This window comes from Gorilla gorilla, chromosome 6 (assembly GCF_029281585.2).
Source record: "Gorilla gorilla gorilla isolate KB3781 chromosome 6, NHGRI_mGorGor1-v2.1_pri, whole genome shotgun sequence".
NCBI lineage: Eukaryota > Metazoa > Chordata > Mammalia > Primates > Hominidae > Gorilla > Gorilla gorilla.
In genome coordinates this window covers 123867031-123882962 of record NC_073230.2, presented here as the reverse complement: position 1 = coordinate 123882962, position 15932 = coordinate 123867031, and the positions used below count along the sequence as shown (strand labels likewise).

Below are 15932 nucleotides of genomic sequence, written 5' to 3'. Positions count from 1 at the left end.
TAAATATATATATATATATATATATATGAAATCTGAATTATATATAATGCTAATCAATTCTACTAATAATGGGATAAAAGAAATATGTTTTAGATATCAAAATAAAAATTTAAGATGCATTAAAAATAGTACTAGATCAAAGGATAGTTGAACACCACTGGCATCTACTTCCAAAGGCTAGCTCCTGAGCATCCTAGTATGTTTACTCTGGACAAAGAAGTGAGGAAGAACTACTTTCCTTTGGATGAGGAAAAAGGCGAGGTCCCTGGCAACAAATCCTCTCACTGGGAAGACCAAACACACACACATATAAACAATCAAGCAACTGCAAAACAGAAGGTAGTGACAACTGCTCCGTCATAATTCTGGCTCAAAGGCTGACCATCTGTGTGACTGGGACTCATTGTCTTCATCCTCTTCATCAGGAAATGAGAGCGTTGAACTGGATGAATGAAGAGGCCTTTCTGGCTCAAAAATTCTGCAAATCTGATTCTTCACAAGAGCTAAACAATAGAGCCAAACTCTCATATACACAAGGAAGAGTGTTTAGAATGGAGTAGAGGAAATCATAGAAAAGCCATTGTAGGGCATTGGATTTGAATTAATTCTCAAAGAAAGTGACAAACATGAATTGAGCAAGAGAAAATGGAAAAACCAAGGGTTCCAAATGATCAATTTAAATACAATATGTCCTACTCAGAAATGACTATCTATCTTACAGAATCAATACCCTTTATTTTCCTGTTTCTAAAGAAGGGCATGAATGGTAAGAAACAATCTTCTCCAATCTCAATTCTTCCTGGTAAAGGAGAATGAAAAATATTCAGGTAAATAGAATTTCCATTTAATTTAAAATTACATAATATTTTACCTAGTTGGCATTATCTAAATTTAAAACTTGGTAGTTTTACTTGTCTCCAACAGTTGGGGAATAAAATATTAAGATGGTGATTAGCAAGAGAGAAAAATCTAAGAGCATTAATAATAAATTAGATAATAACATATAAAATATGATATATGCCATATAATAGCCACTCAACTAATATGTTTGTTACATAAGTTTTTAAAAAATAAAAATTTTCTTTGTTGAAAGAATAAATTAATCAATGTTCACAATTACAATATTAATGGTTTTCAAAGGACTTAAATATATATTTATTTGATCTTCAGAACCATCAACAATGCAATAAAGAAAAAAACTTAGCTCAGTTTTACTGATGGAAAAACAGTCTCAGAGATACATATTCAGTTGGAAACAGGATGATAAAATCCTCTGCAGCTCAGCTAGTTTCACATCCCACCCAGTGTAGAAACGTCTATCGCAATACTCAGCCGTTCTCCAAAATTTCAAGGATTGCTACTTCACAAGGGAACAACTTTTATTTTTGATCAGGTTGGTACATTAACAAGTTATTCTTTTTTTCTTAACATAAATCTGCTATCAAGTCATTTATAACTACTCTTAGTTCTGCCCTTTGTAGGTAGAAAGGTACGCTTTATATTTTCTGTAAGACAACTGTTCAAACTATTGAAGAGGGATATTTTTCCAATAATTTAACAATCAAGCAATAATATTATCTCCATAACTGAATGCTTTTAACAAATAATATTATAGTAACAGAAGAACCTGAGAATGTTGCTTCAAATTTCTGTACATGCCACAGTTTTCCAAAAAAATTGGGGGCAATATTGCCACTTAAAAGTCCAAATACTTGAAGCCTTCCTGACGAATAAAATGATTCTCATTAGTGTCTCTGGGACAGAAGTACTCTCACCAAATTTTACTCTGCACTAGAGAAGCGTTTAAAAGCAAAGGATCTAAAATCAGGGTGCCTGGGTCCACCACTAATGATGTGGATCCTGGGCAAGTTAATCTTTGTCAGATTCTTCAACTTTAAGTGGGAATAACAACAGTCTCTACCTCGTAAGGTGGATGTGGAAATAAATGAAATCAAGCCAGGAAAGCACAGTGTCTGATGTAGAATAAGAGCTCATTCACACTGGCAATTATTATTACATTAAGTGTTATTGCAATAAGCACCTTTTTAAAACATGCTATAAATAAATCATAAGGAGGCTGGTGAGGGCAGTATCCTTTCAGTGATCTCTATATGAAAAACCAGACAATAAGTATGTTTCTAGACTGAATACAAGGAAAAGTATTGTTTCCTCTGAGTAGCTGTATGTTATTTTTTTTTCCTTATAGACAACGAAAATATATCCCCCAAAAGTTTTCTTTTGAATGCACGTCTACATTCAAAATTGAATAACTGTGTTTGACCCCACAGCCTATACCTATATATTCTGATTTCCCCAGACTTGGGTTTCCTAGTCTACTTATACTTACCATTATTCTGTTTTAATCCTTTTTAAAAAGTATTCTTATAAGCCACCTCAAATATTCTACTGAACCAGGCAGAGGTGTGTGTAAACTCACAAACCAAAAAAAACAAAAAGAAAAATACATTTTCTACTTGTTACCCATACTTTATTTGCTTACTTCAAGAAAGACTAATACAAACTATGTTGCTTGGCAGGAATCTTTATAAAACCTCATAAAACTTAATCAGTGTAAAATATACTTATAGTCTTATAAAAAGGAGTATAACTAGTTCTCTTTGTGTTTAAATTTTGAGACTTTTACATGTTAGCTCTCATACACTTCAATTAAATATTTGATAATAATCTATGACAGAGCATTTATAATCTGCATATTACATATATTGTTATTGGTGATACGCAATTTGTATTCATACCTCCCTTAACTATAACAAACTTGCTTTAAACAATTTCATATTTACTCTTCCATTAAAAAACCAGCATTATTACAGATGATCGATATGTATTCTAGTTTATGAAATTTCAAGTAATCTGAGACTAAAATCTCTGGGAAAAGTAACAAAAAAAATCTAGGTCTGTATTTTCCCAGCAGTTCAGAATAATGTGGAAATTCTGCTAATGTTTCCCAACTGTAACCTTTAAAAAACCAAAGATAAGGCAGCTTTCAGGAAGACCTGAGGCTCTGGAGTTTTACTTCTTCACTGATCCAAAAACCAAAAAGCAAAAAAACCCTCAAGCCTAATGACCTTTAAGGAACATTGCAAAACCAACCTGCTTTGCCTAACATTCTAAAATGGATTAAAAACGCATTGTCCAAAAATACACATTAAGATAACCAAAGCATTTAAACAGATGAGTGAACATATGCATAAAACTTCAAGATTGTACAAACACAAGGAAGTTATATAATCATACACTATAAATGTTTGTTGAGTAAATCAAATGCTAAAATCAACGTAATTTAATTAATTCATTGTTATCAGTATTTTGAAAAACAATAAGACTTCTGAGCAAGATCTAAAATATATTCCTTTGAAGGGCTTCTTATGTATTTAGAAGCTTATGGTATATTTAGACCCAAAAGAATGGTGGGAAAATGATACTGACTCAACCACTTTATAGGTTTGGGATAGGTAAAAGGAATGAAGTATGTACACAGCAAATTAGAAAACAAATTACAAAATTATATGAAAATCCAATTGAGTATAAATATGCAAAGGAATAGGTACAAAGTGCAGCAATCATTTAAAATATATCTCAATAAATCAGGGCTCTAAATTCATGAAGGGAGAAGGAAGAATCCTGTACTTTCCACTTAAGAAAATAAGCGCTTGGATAACAGCAATCTGATATGAGGAACCAGGACACATCTTAGTCATCTTAGTCTCTTGCACCTTTTTCATCTAAACTTACTGTACCTTACCCCAACAATAAATATTTAGGATGACTGACCTTGAGGCACAGCAAACTCCTTCCTTCTCACATACAGTTTCAGTTATGTTTATTCAGCCAAACAATATGTTCACACTAAAGCCAAACATTCATAGGCTTATGAAATCTGGAGTTAGATGTGCTCTCACAGGTCTCTCTGAGAAGCTGATAAAATAAATTCAGATGAAAACATTCGACATCCAACATTCCCAAGAACACGGCAAGGACTGTAGGTATGAATACTTACACGGATAGAGAAACAGCCTCAGAAAATAGCTTATTCCACTTTCAGAGTTTTAATTATTTGGACCATCCTCACATTTGGCTAAAATCTACTTCCCTAAAATTTTCACTGATTCATCACATTTTGCTTTTTGCAAAATCAAAGTAAAAAAATCAAAGTCTAATCTTCTCTCCATGTGACAGTGCCATATTAGAAAGTATCTCATGTTCTTCTGTCTTCTCTGTGCTAAATATGCTCAGTTGATTCAGTGGCTTTTCAGAGGCATCACATTCTAATCACTCTTATAGACACAATAGCTTTCTTAATCTTGTCGAGAAAACTATCATGAAAGAGGTTGTCTGATTGCCAAAATCCAGAGACACCGTATCTATAGCAGGTCCCTTAACCGGCAGTCTATTAACTCCATTATAAAAAGGAATGGAGGCTGGGCACAGTGGCTCACACCTGTAATCCCAGCACTTTGAGAGGCCGAGGCAGGCGGATCACAAGGTCCAGAATTCAAGACCAGCCTGACCAACATGGTGAAACTCCTTCTCTACTAAAAATACAAAAATTAGCTGGGCATGGTGGCACATGCCTGTAATCCCAGCTACTCAGGAGGCTGAGGCAGGAGAATCACTTGAACCTAGGAGGCGGAGGTTGCAGTGAGCCGAGATCACGCCATTGCACTCCAGGCTGCATGACAGAGTGAGACTCCATCTCAAAAGGGGGGAAAAAAAAAAAAAGAATGGAAGACTCTACCATCTTCCCCTTTTTAAATGATGATTCACACCCATCTTTAGTCTTTCAGCATGATAACTTGCATATGCACCACAGTTTTAAAAACCTTTTTGTTACCTCTCAGTTATACAGAGTTATTTTATGAAGAACATTTTTAGTCTCAAGCTCTTTAGTTAAGCAAAGAACCCTTACTTGGCACTATTACAAGAATGAAGGCTAGTGGAAATCAAAAGTGAATCAAAGGGGATTGTTTAATCTGTAAGAGCATTTCAGAGTTATGCTTTGAGTCTGATATTGAATTAAATAAAGAGAGGACAGAGAAGAGCTTTTCAAATAGTGGCGAAGGCACAAATAAGATAATTGTAAGTGAATTTGAAGTATACTGAAATTGATTTCTGGGACTTCAGAATGGTAGATATGGAGTTGAAATCAGAAGGTGTGTCATCTGTCAATTTTCGTAAAGGCCCAAATCAGGAACTTATAAACTTCACTAACTCAGCCTCTCAATTTCTGGGTCCTCCCCACCCTTGCTGTAGAGCAATGAGTTCTTCGGATTCTCCTCTAAGACCACAACCTATATTCTTTTGGCTCTACCATCTTTGCAGTCTCATCAACTTCCACAGTTTCAGTAAATTGCAGGGAGATAACTTGTAGATCCATTTTACTAGCCCTGACACCTATCCTGAGCTACAGATTTGAAGTTTTAACTCTACATAAATATATCTTTAGCATCTCAGACTCAACATTTCCCAAAATTCATCACCACTTTTCTCCTCTTCCTGCCTGTTCCTATAACTGTTGTCTGTGTCTTAGTTAATAGTAGTTACAGAATCACCTTCAACTCTTTATTTTCTTTTTATGTTGCCTATTCCAAAATAATCAATTACCAGATCCTGCTAGTAACAACTCCCCAATTTCTCGCAAATCTATAGTTTCTTTTCCACACCCACTACCAGTGCCTCAGTCTCTTTACCCTCCAATCAAAAATACTTTCCTAACACCAAGATCAAATATGTTACTCCTTAGCTGAAGTATGAATTATATCCATTTTGCATATTGGTGAAAAACTGATAGAGTTATTTGAACATAGATATTTTAGAATATTTTATATTGTAAACTCCTATACTTTTCCATGCTTAATAATTTTATCTTGTATCCCCTTGAGAAATAAATAGTACAACCCCTCAGATCTTATGTATTGCCTGAGTAATGAAAGAAATAAGAACTATGTTTATAGAGACCCAAAAGCAGCATCTGCGTTTACAAACACCCGAAAGATCAGGGCGGATTCACCTTGAAAAAGAGTAGGAGGACTATGCCTCAAAGTGGCAAAAGTAAAGAGAGGAAGCTGGTTCCTTCACACTCTGCCACCTAGTTTCAGAGAGCCTGTCACCTGCTCGACCACAAGATACCTTAGTTTCAAGGCTCAACACGACATAATTCTCACCAAAAAACCCTACAAACGGTATATTCTTCAGCTATGGACACTAGCAGTCCAACTTAGACAAAACCGATTCCTTCTCGCCATCCTGAAATCCTCTCTCAACCTCTAAATTTACCTGCTCCAGGATGTTACCAGTTAGTTGGCATCTGGCCATAAATTAATCTGTCACATGGCTGTTATTTTAATCTTGAATTGATATTTCAGTAAGAGACTGAAATTTAATTTGGTAAACATTTGTGTCTTATCCTTTCTCATCCTGTTGAGAAATTCATTGTGGGCAAAACTATACATTCTTAATTTTCACAGGACCTTGTAGGCACACCGAAAAATATTTGTGGGCAGGGTTTTCCCCTTCAAATCTCTCCATAGTAAAATATATGTGCTAGCATAAAAATTAATTTCAGACTTTATTCCTGAAACTACCAAAAATTGGGCATAAAAGCACATGTATATGAATCATCTCACTTGAGATCATGTGGGTGTGAATCTGAAAACAGAAGTAGACTGTAAGTAAAAACCACAAATGAAATTAAATTCATGTTAAAATAACTCTTCTCATAGTTTCTACTTAGCAAACCCTAAGTGATTAGAAGAAGAATCTATAAAATATAACTAGACTTCAAAAACTTAAGGTTAAAAAGCTTTCCTCCTTCAGGACATGTAGGCTAATGTAAAAAGAAGATATTAAAAGTTTAAGTAACTTCAATAAAGTGTTACTGGAAAGACAGAGAGAGAGAGAGGGAGGAGGAAAAGGGGAGGGAGGGAGAGAGAGAGATCAAGTATCCAAAATACTGGTGCATATACATAGCACTGATTAAGACAGAAGGGCTGCAGCAACTTTCTTTGATCTACTCCAATGAATCACTGAAGTTAAACTGTCCAAAATCTAGAATCTAGTCAGTACAGAATGTATTCTCTTAATAAAAACTGAATGCTTTTAGAAGTAGAAACATAGAAATCACGATTTATCCTCTGCCTTTGTACAGAAAAATACTTACATTGTCTCAGAAAGATAATCTGGTTGAATTTTTTTGATCTGTTACATGTGCTGTTGTTCTAAATAACTTTGTATTTGCATATGGCCTAACTTTAGATTGTGTCAATTGATGTTTCCTTATTACTCCCAAACCTTTTATTATTATAGAAACATAATCCAATAAAATAATTGCACACTGTTATTAGGCCTTCTTTCCATGAAATCATCTCAGCAAGATCCAGGAAACGAGGTTCAAAGAAACAGGAAAAGCCTTTACACACCCAAAAATTCCACAGCTTCCCTCATAGCCATGTAAAGGTCACTCAATCATATATATTAAATCCTCATATGTGAACTGACCAAACAAAGCAAAAGCCATAATTTTTTTTCTCGCCAGAGGTCTTAGCCTGTCAATTGCATTTCTGGTCTCTGGATTCTCTTCCCAGCCTGGAATACAAGACCGGTTAACATAAACACTTCCCACACATGCGTGATACGCATACCTTCTCACTTGTCATCCTCTCATCACTTCCACCCTGCCAACCTCCAACCCTATGCTAATTGCAAAATCCATTCTATCTGCTTCCCTTCCCAAGCTCCTGCATGCTCCCTGGCTGAGAAAGACAATCAACCATGCTGATCACTTCCACTAAGAATTCACGCCATTCAGTCCTAGTTAATTTCTTTGTGTTACCCAGCAGGCATTTTATTTGCCCCAGATTGACTATCTCTTTAATTCTTCCCTCTTCCAAATCGTTTCCAGACATCTCAAACTTCTTGATTCATCCTAACCTCCTTTGCTCTCAGAAAATGTTACCATTTACTTTGCTGAGATCTAGGCCCGCAATATTCATTTTCACATCAAATGTTATCTAGATTATCACCTATCCTTTTCTCCCACCTCCATCTCAAAGAGGAATATTCCCAACTTTCCAAAGACTGGTCCCTTCATCCCATTCCATCCCAGAATTTTTATCTTTCCCTTACAAACACCTACTGCACCACTTCCTCCTTCCTCCATCTCCTTTCATCTTCATTTTCTCTCTGTCTTCCGGCTTTCTTCTCATTAGTGCACAGTGAGTGTATTCAATCCACCCATCCAAGCAAGAGAAGTCTTCCATGCACCCTGTTTCTCTTAAACAAACCAAAACTCTTTTCATCTTTTGTATCCACCAAATATCCAATGCTCCTGTGACTAAGAAGACTCAACAGCTCCTCCTAGGTTGCCACTCAGGCTCCAAAGCAAACTTATGGATTACCTTAAATTTCTACTTTTTCACCATCTCCCATATAAAATATTTTACCCAACCACCGGCTAGGCGAGAAAATTATCATTAAAGATGTTGTCTGATTGCCAAAATCCAGAGACACCATATCTACAGCAGGTCCATTAACTGGCAGTCTATTAACTCCATTATAAAAAGGAATGGAAGCTGGGCACAGTGGCTCAAGCCTGTAATCCCAGAACTTTGGGAGGCTAAGGCAGGGGGATCACAAGGTCAAGAGTTTGAGACCAACCTGGCCAATATGGTGAAACCCGTCTCTACTAAAAAATACAAAAAATTAGCCAGGTTTGGTGGCACACGCCCGTAGTCCCAGCTACCCAGGAGGCTGAGGCAGAAGAATCGCTTGAACCCGGGAGGTGGAAGTTGCAGTGAGCTGAGATTGTGCCACTACACTCCAGCCTGGGCAACAGGGTAAGAATCCATCTCAAAATATATAGATAGATAGATGATAAATAGATAGATAGATAGATAGATAGATAGATAGATAGATAGATAGATCTATATTTATCTATATATCTATATCTATATTTTTTACCCAACCATATCAATTCATCAAAATGTGGACACTGTGCTTGGTCTCAGGAGTTTCAAAGATGAATAAGTAAAAATCTATTCCCTCAGGGGTTCTCACAGCTGAGTAAAGCTCTATCCTATTTTTGCCATTGTTTTTAAATCAATTTCCTCAATTTTACTCCTACTGGTGCTGCCCTAAGTCCTCTAATATTTTGTCAGCCTATTATAATCACTGCCTCCACTCTTGCTTCTTCCTCCAAAACCATTCTATGAACTGTCACCAGAACTGTTTTCCTAAAAACACAAGTGATTCCTGTCCTTTTCTTCTTAAGAGACTTCAGTGGTCACCAACTCCTACAGAAGAGATATGCAAGCTCCTCAGCAAGAGAATCAGGGCCCTCCTGAAACTGACTTTAGGCTATCTTGTTCTCCGACCCTTCATACAGCCCCAACAATAGTCTTGGTGAAGTACCCAATATTCTGTAATCATCTCCCCCAAGCCTTGCTTTCTACCACTTATCTCCACAGAACTGAGTCCTACAACCATGCTATGCTTCCTGGTCCAACTTAAATCAAAACTTTTCTTGAGGCTTTTCCAAATCCCCTACTAGAGATATTTTCTCTCGCCCATGTTCTGCCATCACACTTTCTTTGTGCCTCTACTATGGCACTGATTTCCTTAACATGCCAGCCACAGGCTTAGCATGTACCATGCTCTTCCTTAGAACTTTTTTTTTCACAGTTCTTAAACAGTTCAACCTCTCCAAATGCTTTCTTAAATTTACAGATATATCTTCTTTAACCACTTCTTTCCTCTGTTTTTAGTTTTTTCCCAGTTACATCCTTCTCTTACTCATTTGGTTCTTTTTCTTAACAAAGGGAAAATGAATATGCCCAGCTGATGAGCCCTCCACTTGTATAACTAAAATCATAAAATGTACATTAGTTCCTTTAGACATAAAAAGTTAGAAGTGTAAGTTCTAAGATTCATTTTCTAAATTCAAAATGTTCCCAAATCCTCTTTCAAATCTACATGCCCTTCTATATTTTTCTAATTAAGCCTGTCCTTCCTCAAGCATCTGTATTCAAAAAGTGTTTTAAACCAATTTCTATTCAGTTTAATTTTATTCTTGGTTATTTGTATTTGCTGCCAGTTGTATAATAGTATGTTTTCTGTGAGTTATCATTAAAAGCACACAAAATTTAATAAAACTTAATTCTAACAATCTTTTGACATTTATTAGGGAACTAAATATAATTTATCCCTCTGTTTCTATGAGAAAGTAGAATCCAGGCTCTAAAAGTCCAATTTACAATGGAACACGACTCATGTGAAAACTGGAGATTTCTTTCCTTGTTTTGCCATATGTTGGAGTCTCCAAAGTGTAGGGTAGCAAGAATATCTACTAAGATAGTGAAATAAAGTATTAAAATTCTATTTATTTAGTCTCTCATCCTTATTAATTTTTACTTTTGCATTTCTTTTATAATGTTAAAAATATATTTGTATTATAGTGCATATAATTATGAAAATAAATAAGCTTTTTTGAGGATGACTATGCAGCAGTATTTTGAGGATGAATTGAAGCGTATGACAAAAAATCTTAGAGAGGATTATTAGAGAGTTTACATGGAGTGATAATTTAAATTTTGGAACTTGAAAAGGTGAACTTTTAAAAAGCTTTCTGAAGTCTTTCCCTCCAAAAAAAAAAAAAAAAGGACTGTTTTTAAAAGTCTATCACTATAACATATCCTTTTAGAGATTAAAGCCCGTAAAACAATGATTCTCAACTAGAGTTAAGGAGCACCTGGAGCTTGATTAAAATGCAGATTCTTGGCTCTTACATCCAGAGATCCTAATTCTATAAGTCTGTTGCCTCAAGGATACGTCAGTTGCCTCAAGGATTGCAGAGTTTCTCAATCTCAACATTACTGGTGATTCTTTCTTGTAAAGGTTGTCCTATCCTATGCATTACAGAATGTTCAGGAGTGTCCCTGATCTCCACTCACTAGATGCTAGTAGCACCCCCATTACGACCACCAAACATGCCTCTAGATATTGCCAAATGTGTCCTGAAGAGCAAAATTGTCCCCAGTAGAGAACCAGGATTAGAAGCTGTTCAAAGATGACACATTTTGTGAAATGCCATCCTTAATCAAAAGGATAAAATAATATGATAAAAATAGAAGAATACAGATATGTACAAGTATACATTATATACATTGAAATAAATTGGCTTCCCAAAAAGAAAATCTGATTAGCCTCTATAAACTACTGACAACTCAGCTAAGCTTCTAAATCAAAGCTCTTCTTATGTAATTTCAACTTGATTTTCTCCCCAGCTTCTATTTTAGATTATTTTTAATTAACTTCACTGGCATTTTGCATCCTGCTAAGAAAAGTCCGCCTAATAGTCTCAGAGGACTCTCCCAAGAGAGAAGAGTGCGTTAAATCACACATTATCACATTAAAGTATATTCTAGCACTCAGAGTCCAACGATCTACGTCTTGACAAATGCAATGTCTTGGGGGGTTGGGGGAAAGATACAGGGATGGGAACAAGCTCAAGTGATTCACAATATCCCAAGCCTATTGTCAATGCATTCAGCCCTATAAAAAAGTTGAACTGATTCTCTACTTCAACTGCATTTATCACAATGACATACAATTTATGTTATAATTTGTGCTTCTACCCTGATTTCTTGCTACTGACTGTGTATGAGACCTTGGGCAAGTCACTTAAATTCTTTGGACATCCTTTCCCTTATCTAAAAAATGAGCGGGTTGGATTAAATTATTTCTAAAGACCCCTCTAGTTACAAATCCCAAACTCATGAAAGAAGCACTTAATTCAAAGGCTCTTTGGATTATAGGAGTTCTAGTAACTATTGCACCAAAGGGCAAATACCTACATTTTCAATGTTGTTCCATAACACGAATTTTAAAATGTTTAATCAAACCAGGACAAATGGCAATTACAGGGACCACACAAACAAGATCCATTATCTCTTAAAATAAAGCATAACTGAAATGGCTTTTTACCTATCAAGACATGTATACAAGTACTTTGCATGAGAAAGTAAATCAGTATTTCACAAGGTAGTAACAAATAAGAATATAGCTTTAAATTACATGTTTACTTTCTATTTTCTGTATGAGAGATCACAAATTAGCTGCTCAGAGGCCACATCCAGCCTACAGTTGTGGTTGTTTTGCTTGGCCTGCACAAAATTTGTGTTTAATTAGTTGCAAACTCTTAAAAATGGAGAGATGATACATAAAAATCTGGATTTCCAGTATCACTTGAAATATCTGAAGATACTAACCCACATGGCAACAATTAGCTAAAACTGAGGAATGTTGTTTCCTGGCCCATGAGCTCTGCAGTTCCCCAAAATCCCCATTGCTCCATACTGTCTGATATCTATCCTGGTTCCCTCTTACAGCCTGGAGCATGTAAGCTTATGTCCCTGCTCTGTAACTATTTTCAAAACGCATGGGAAAGATTTGTAATGCTTTTTAATGCTTTCAAAACAATAGAAAGCCTTGCAGAACCACAACAAAAAGGTAGAAACTTTAAGGAGGAAGAGTATGCTCTTAATATGGACAATCTTTCTAATTCTTAATGCTAATACTAGAATGGGCTGCACTACAGGTTTTTAACAAAACACCTAAAAGGATGTAGAATTGAATTTTAGATTGATGTGGAGTTCAGATTAGAGAATCCCCAAAATTACTTTCAACTGTAATGTTCCGTGCCTTTGGTTAACAGTATGGATAGCTCATCACAATATAGTATAGTAATAAACGTAGAGCTTGTAATGTCATTATTTACCTATATATGTATATCTAACTTTGCAGGGATAGACTTGATCATATCCTTCATGTTCCTGAAATAATATTTTATTCTGTTAATTTGTATTTAAAATTCCACTTTTCTTACTGACTTTAATATAAAGAATTTAAAAATTAGGTTTCTGTTAACTAAGCAGCCATATCCTACTGTAGAATTATTAAGCTATTCTTCAGAAAGGATGATAAAGAATCCAAGGACAGAAGCAAGAGGATAAAAGAACTTGAGAAAAGGCTTAAGAGTAGAGTGGCCTTCGAGCAAAGCTTCTTCACAAATGTCTTTATCAATAAAACCAACCTAACCAAGCTTCCCTTGAAGCTTTCCTCTACCCATTTGTTCCAAGAATTTCTTTCTTTAAATACACCTTATGACATCTGCCTGTTTAAGACATCATATTTTAACAAGATTCTGCAGACTCTCTTTTTAAAAATCAACTTTATATTTAAATTAAACTGATCCTTATTTAAAGAAAGTTTTGGATCAAAGTTAAACTAATAATAATAAAAATGTATAACTATGTTGCTAAAGCTAAGGCAATTTTCAGGTAAAATATAACCCAAGAGTTTCTACACTGATAACGTGTGTTGTCCCCAAAAAATGTGCTACTTCAGGCCACTCTAGATTTCCGGGTTCTTAAGTTCAGATCACATGACACCATCCAGCATCCTAATGCACAGGTACATTAAGTACCACTGCACATTCTCCCAGATGATTTTAGAAATGCAAACTATTAAAGTTGGATATTGTAAATATTAGCTATTTCCAGGTCAAATTATTTTCCTTGGGTGTTTGATGTTGATTTTTGACATAAGCCTGGTTTAACAATAGTGATTAGCAGCTCAAGTGTGAGCATAAACAGCCCATCAATGAGTCGATATGACTACTAAGGGCATGCCTAATGACAGGAAAATGATTGTGCTGACAATACAAGGTGGAGAACACGGGCTGCTTCTCAGAAAAACATATGTTTATCATTCTAGTTCTCTGATTTTCTGCAGTTAATCATTTTTATTTTCTGTTTAGAAAGCTGAGTCACTCATTTAGAGGCAAAAAATAATGACAAATGTAATTCAGTTTAACAGCCCTGGGTGCCAGAACATTTTAATTTAACCACAGATGTTTTCTGCTTTTACCTATTGTAGCTTGAAAGTCAACTCCTTCCCCAATTTTTGCTGCCTTAAAAAAAATCCCTAAGATTCACTACATTAGTACAAGTGGGAAATAAAGCTATCAGTTTATGCCTAAAATCAGGGGTATATGGTAGGTTTTTGAGCACTGGAAAAATTACTTAGTTCTGATATATCAGTGACAGAATTCTTTAGCTCAAAACCATCCTTAGAGTAAAATGCATTATAAGTTTAAGAACCTTCCTCTCTGTCACCAATGGAAACCTGAAGTATATTGCCTTCAAGAGAAGAAAGGTTCAACTCGTTTAGAAGCTTGTTATGGAAGTTTCACAGACACAAGAGTATTTTATAGGCTGTGTGTGTTTACACTTTGGAAGAACACAAAGAAGCTAATTCATTCTTGGAAAGTGTTTCTTATAAACCTTGTTTATTTATTTCAAAACAAACCAGTTATTGAAAACATGCATAAGCCATTCCAAAGCTACTGGTCACAGAAACCTGAATTATCAACCGGGTGGTAGAGGAGCCAACAAGAAACAGAAAGATGAAATGGAGTAAGTGCATGCTTGTTCAGAGAGCTGCTGCAGTCCTGGATCTGCTGAAGAGACCTAGAGGAGAAGCGCTTCAGAACCTACACATTGAGTCTTAGGCCCAAACATGCATATGCTTAAGAAAGAAGCAATCCTGTCATCCTGTTTCTTCGCAACCAAAGGAAGGGGGAGTGGAGGGACCAACGGTTCCCGCCCTCTTACCCGGTTGTTGATCTAGGGCAAGGATCCTGAAGAACTTGCCTGAGTAACGCGAACTGTGCAAAAGTTCTCAACTACGAGTGGGAGCCCCTCCTCACAGCACTCCCCCCACCCCTATCTGTACACTTGTGAGCAAACTGAAAAATGCAACAATGACAAAGAAGCTTGCCACTTGCAAGCGCGCACTCACCCTGGGCTGTGGAGCCCAGCCGGCCGCCGCCCGCCTCGGCCGCGCGCTGCGGCCCCACGGGCCCGGGAGCGAGGGCTTCGCCCGCGCCGGACATGGGCCGCTCCGCCGAGCCCGCGCCGCGCCGCTGCCGCCTAGCTCGCCGCCCGGCAGGGCGCACGGAGGAAGGGCTGTGAGGTGCTGGGTGCAGGGAACTGACTGCTTCTGGCGGAAAAATATACAAATTTAAAAAAAAAAATGTTTTTAGAGACGAGCACACCACCCCTGCGGGACGTTCCCTCCCCCTCCACTTCCCTCCCTCAAACTCCACCCCGGGGAAGTTTTGATTTGAAACTTGCGAGGAAAACTGTTACAGCGCAAGTTGACAGCGGCGGGGTCCCGGGGGTCCGAGGTGGACCCACCGGGGAGGGGCTGGAAAGAGAGATCGGGTTTGGGAGAACCCCGGGGTTGGAGATCAAACCCCTCCTCTTCCCCGCCCGGAGACCACCACCTACCTCCGCATCCCCCCCTAGTCGCTCCAAGCCCCTTCCTCCTCCTACTCCTCCTCCTCCTCTTCTGCCCCGGAAAGTTAGCGAGCCTCCGGCAGCGGCCGCATTTTCGCCCCGATGGCCTGACGACGGCGGCGGCCGCCCCTGCGCGTCCTCCCGCCTCCCTCCGGCTCAGCCCAGACGCCGCAGTGGCGGCAACTGCGGCAGCGGTGGCGGCTCTGACTCCGCGCACTCCGCCCCCTCTTTCCAGCCAGCTCACTCCAGCCGGCTCCCCTGCGAGGGGGCCTTCCCCCTCTCTGCCTCTCTTTCCCCCCTTCCACTCCTACAATCCTGAAACACTTCTCCCTCTGTTGCTCTTTTTCATCACATCCGGATCGGGAAGGCCTCGAACTCTTGGCTAGCGGCCCCGATGCTGGGAGCGGCGCGACCCGGGCTCGGCCGCGCGATCCCTCGCGCCCTGCGCTGTCTGGGTCAGGAGGCCAGAGCCGGCCTGGGCTGGCTCGGGCTCCCCACCCGGGCGCTGCGCCCTCCCGGGGCTGGGAAAGGGGAGTGAATGGGCAGGTCCCTGGCTGC

At 38.0% G+C, this 15932-nt stretch overlaps 1 protein-coding gene across 3 annotated transcripts in view; it reads right to left on the bottom strand.

Moving 5' to 3' along the window:
• MDFIC (MyoD family inhibitor domain containing) overlaps positions 1-15678 on the bottom strand; it is a 203454-nt gene extending 187776 nt beyond the window's left edge. For 2 of the 3 annotated variants that reach the window (XM_063708735.1, XM_055392507.2), the window contains exons 1-2: positions 15366-15492; positions 14875-15072 (exon numbers count right to left, since the gene is read on the bottom strand). In XM_063708735.1, coding sequence (XP_063564805.1) covers positions 14875-14968 — 94 coding nt within the window. In that variant the 5' untranslated portion in view covers positions 14969-15072; positions 15366-15492. Of the gene's footprint in view, positions 1-14874; positions 15076-15365 lie in introns of all 3 variants that reach the window. The other variant, XM_063708736.1, reaches the window with a different exon arrangement.
• Positions 15679-15932: the final 254 nt, after the last annotated feature.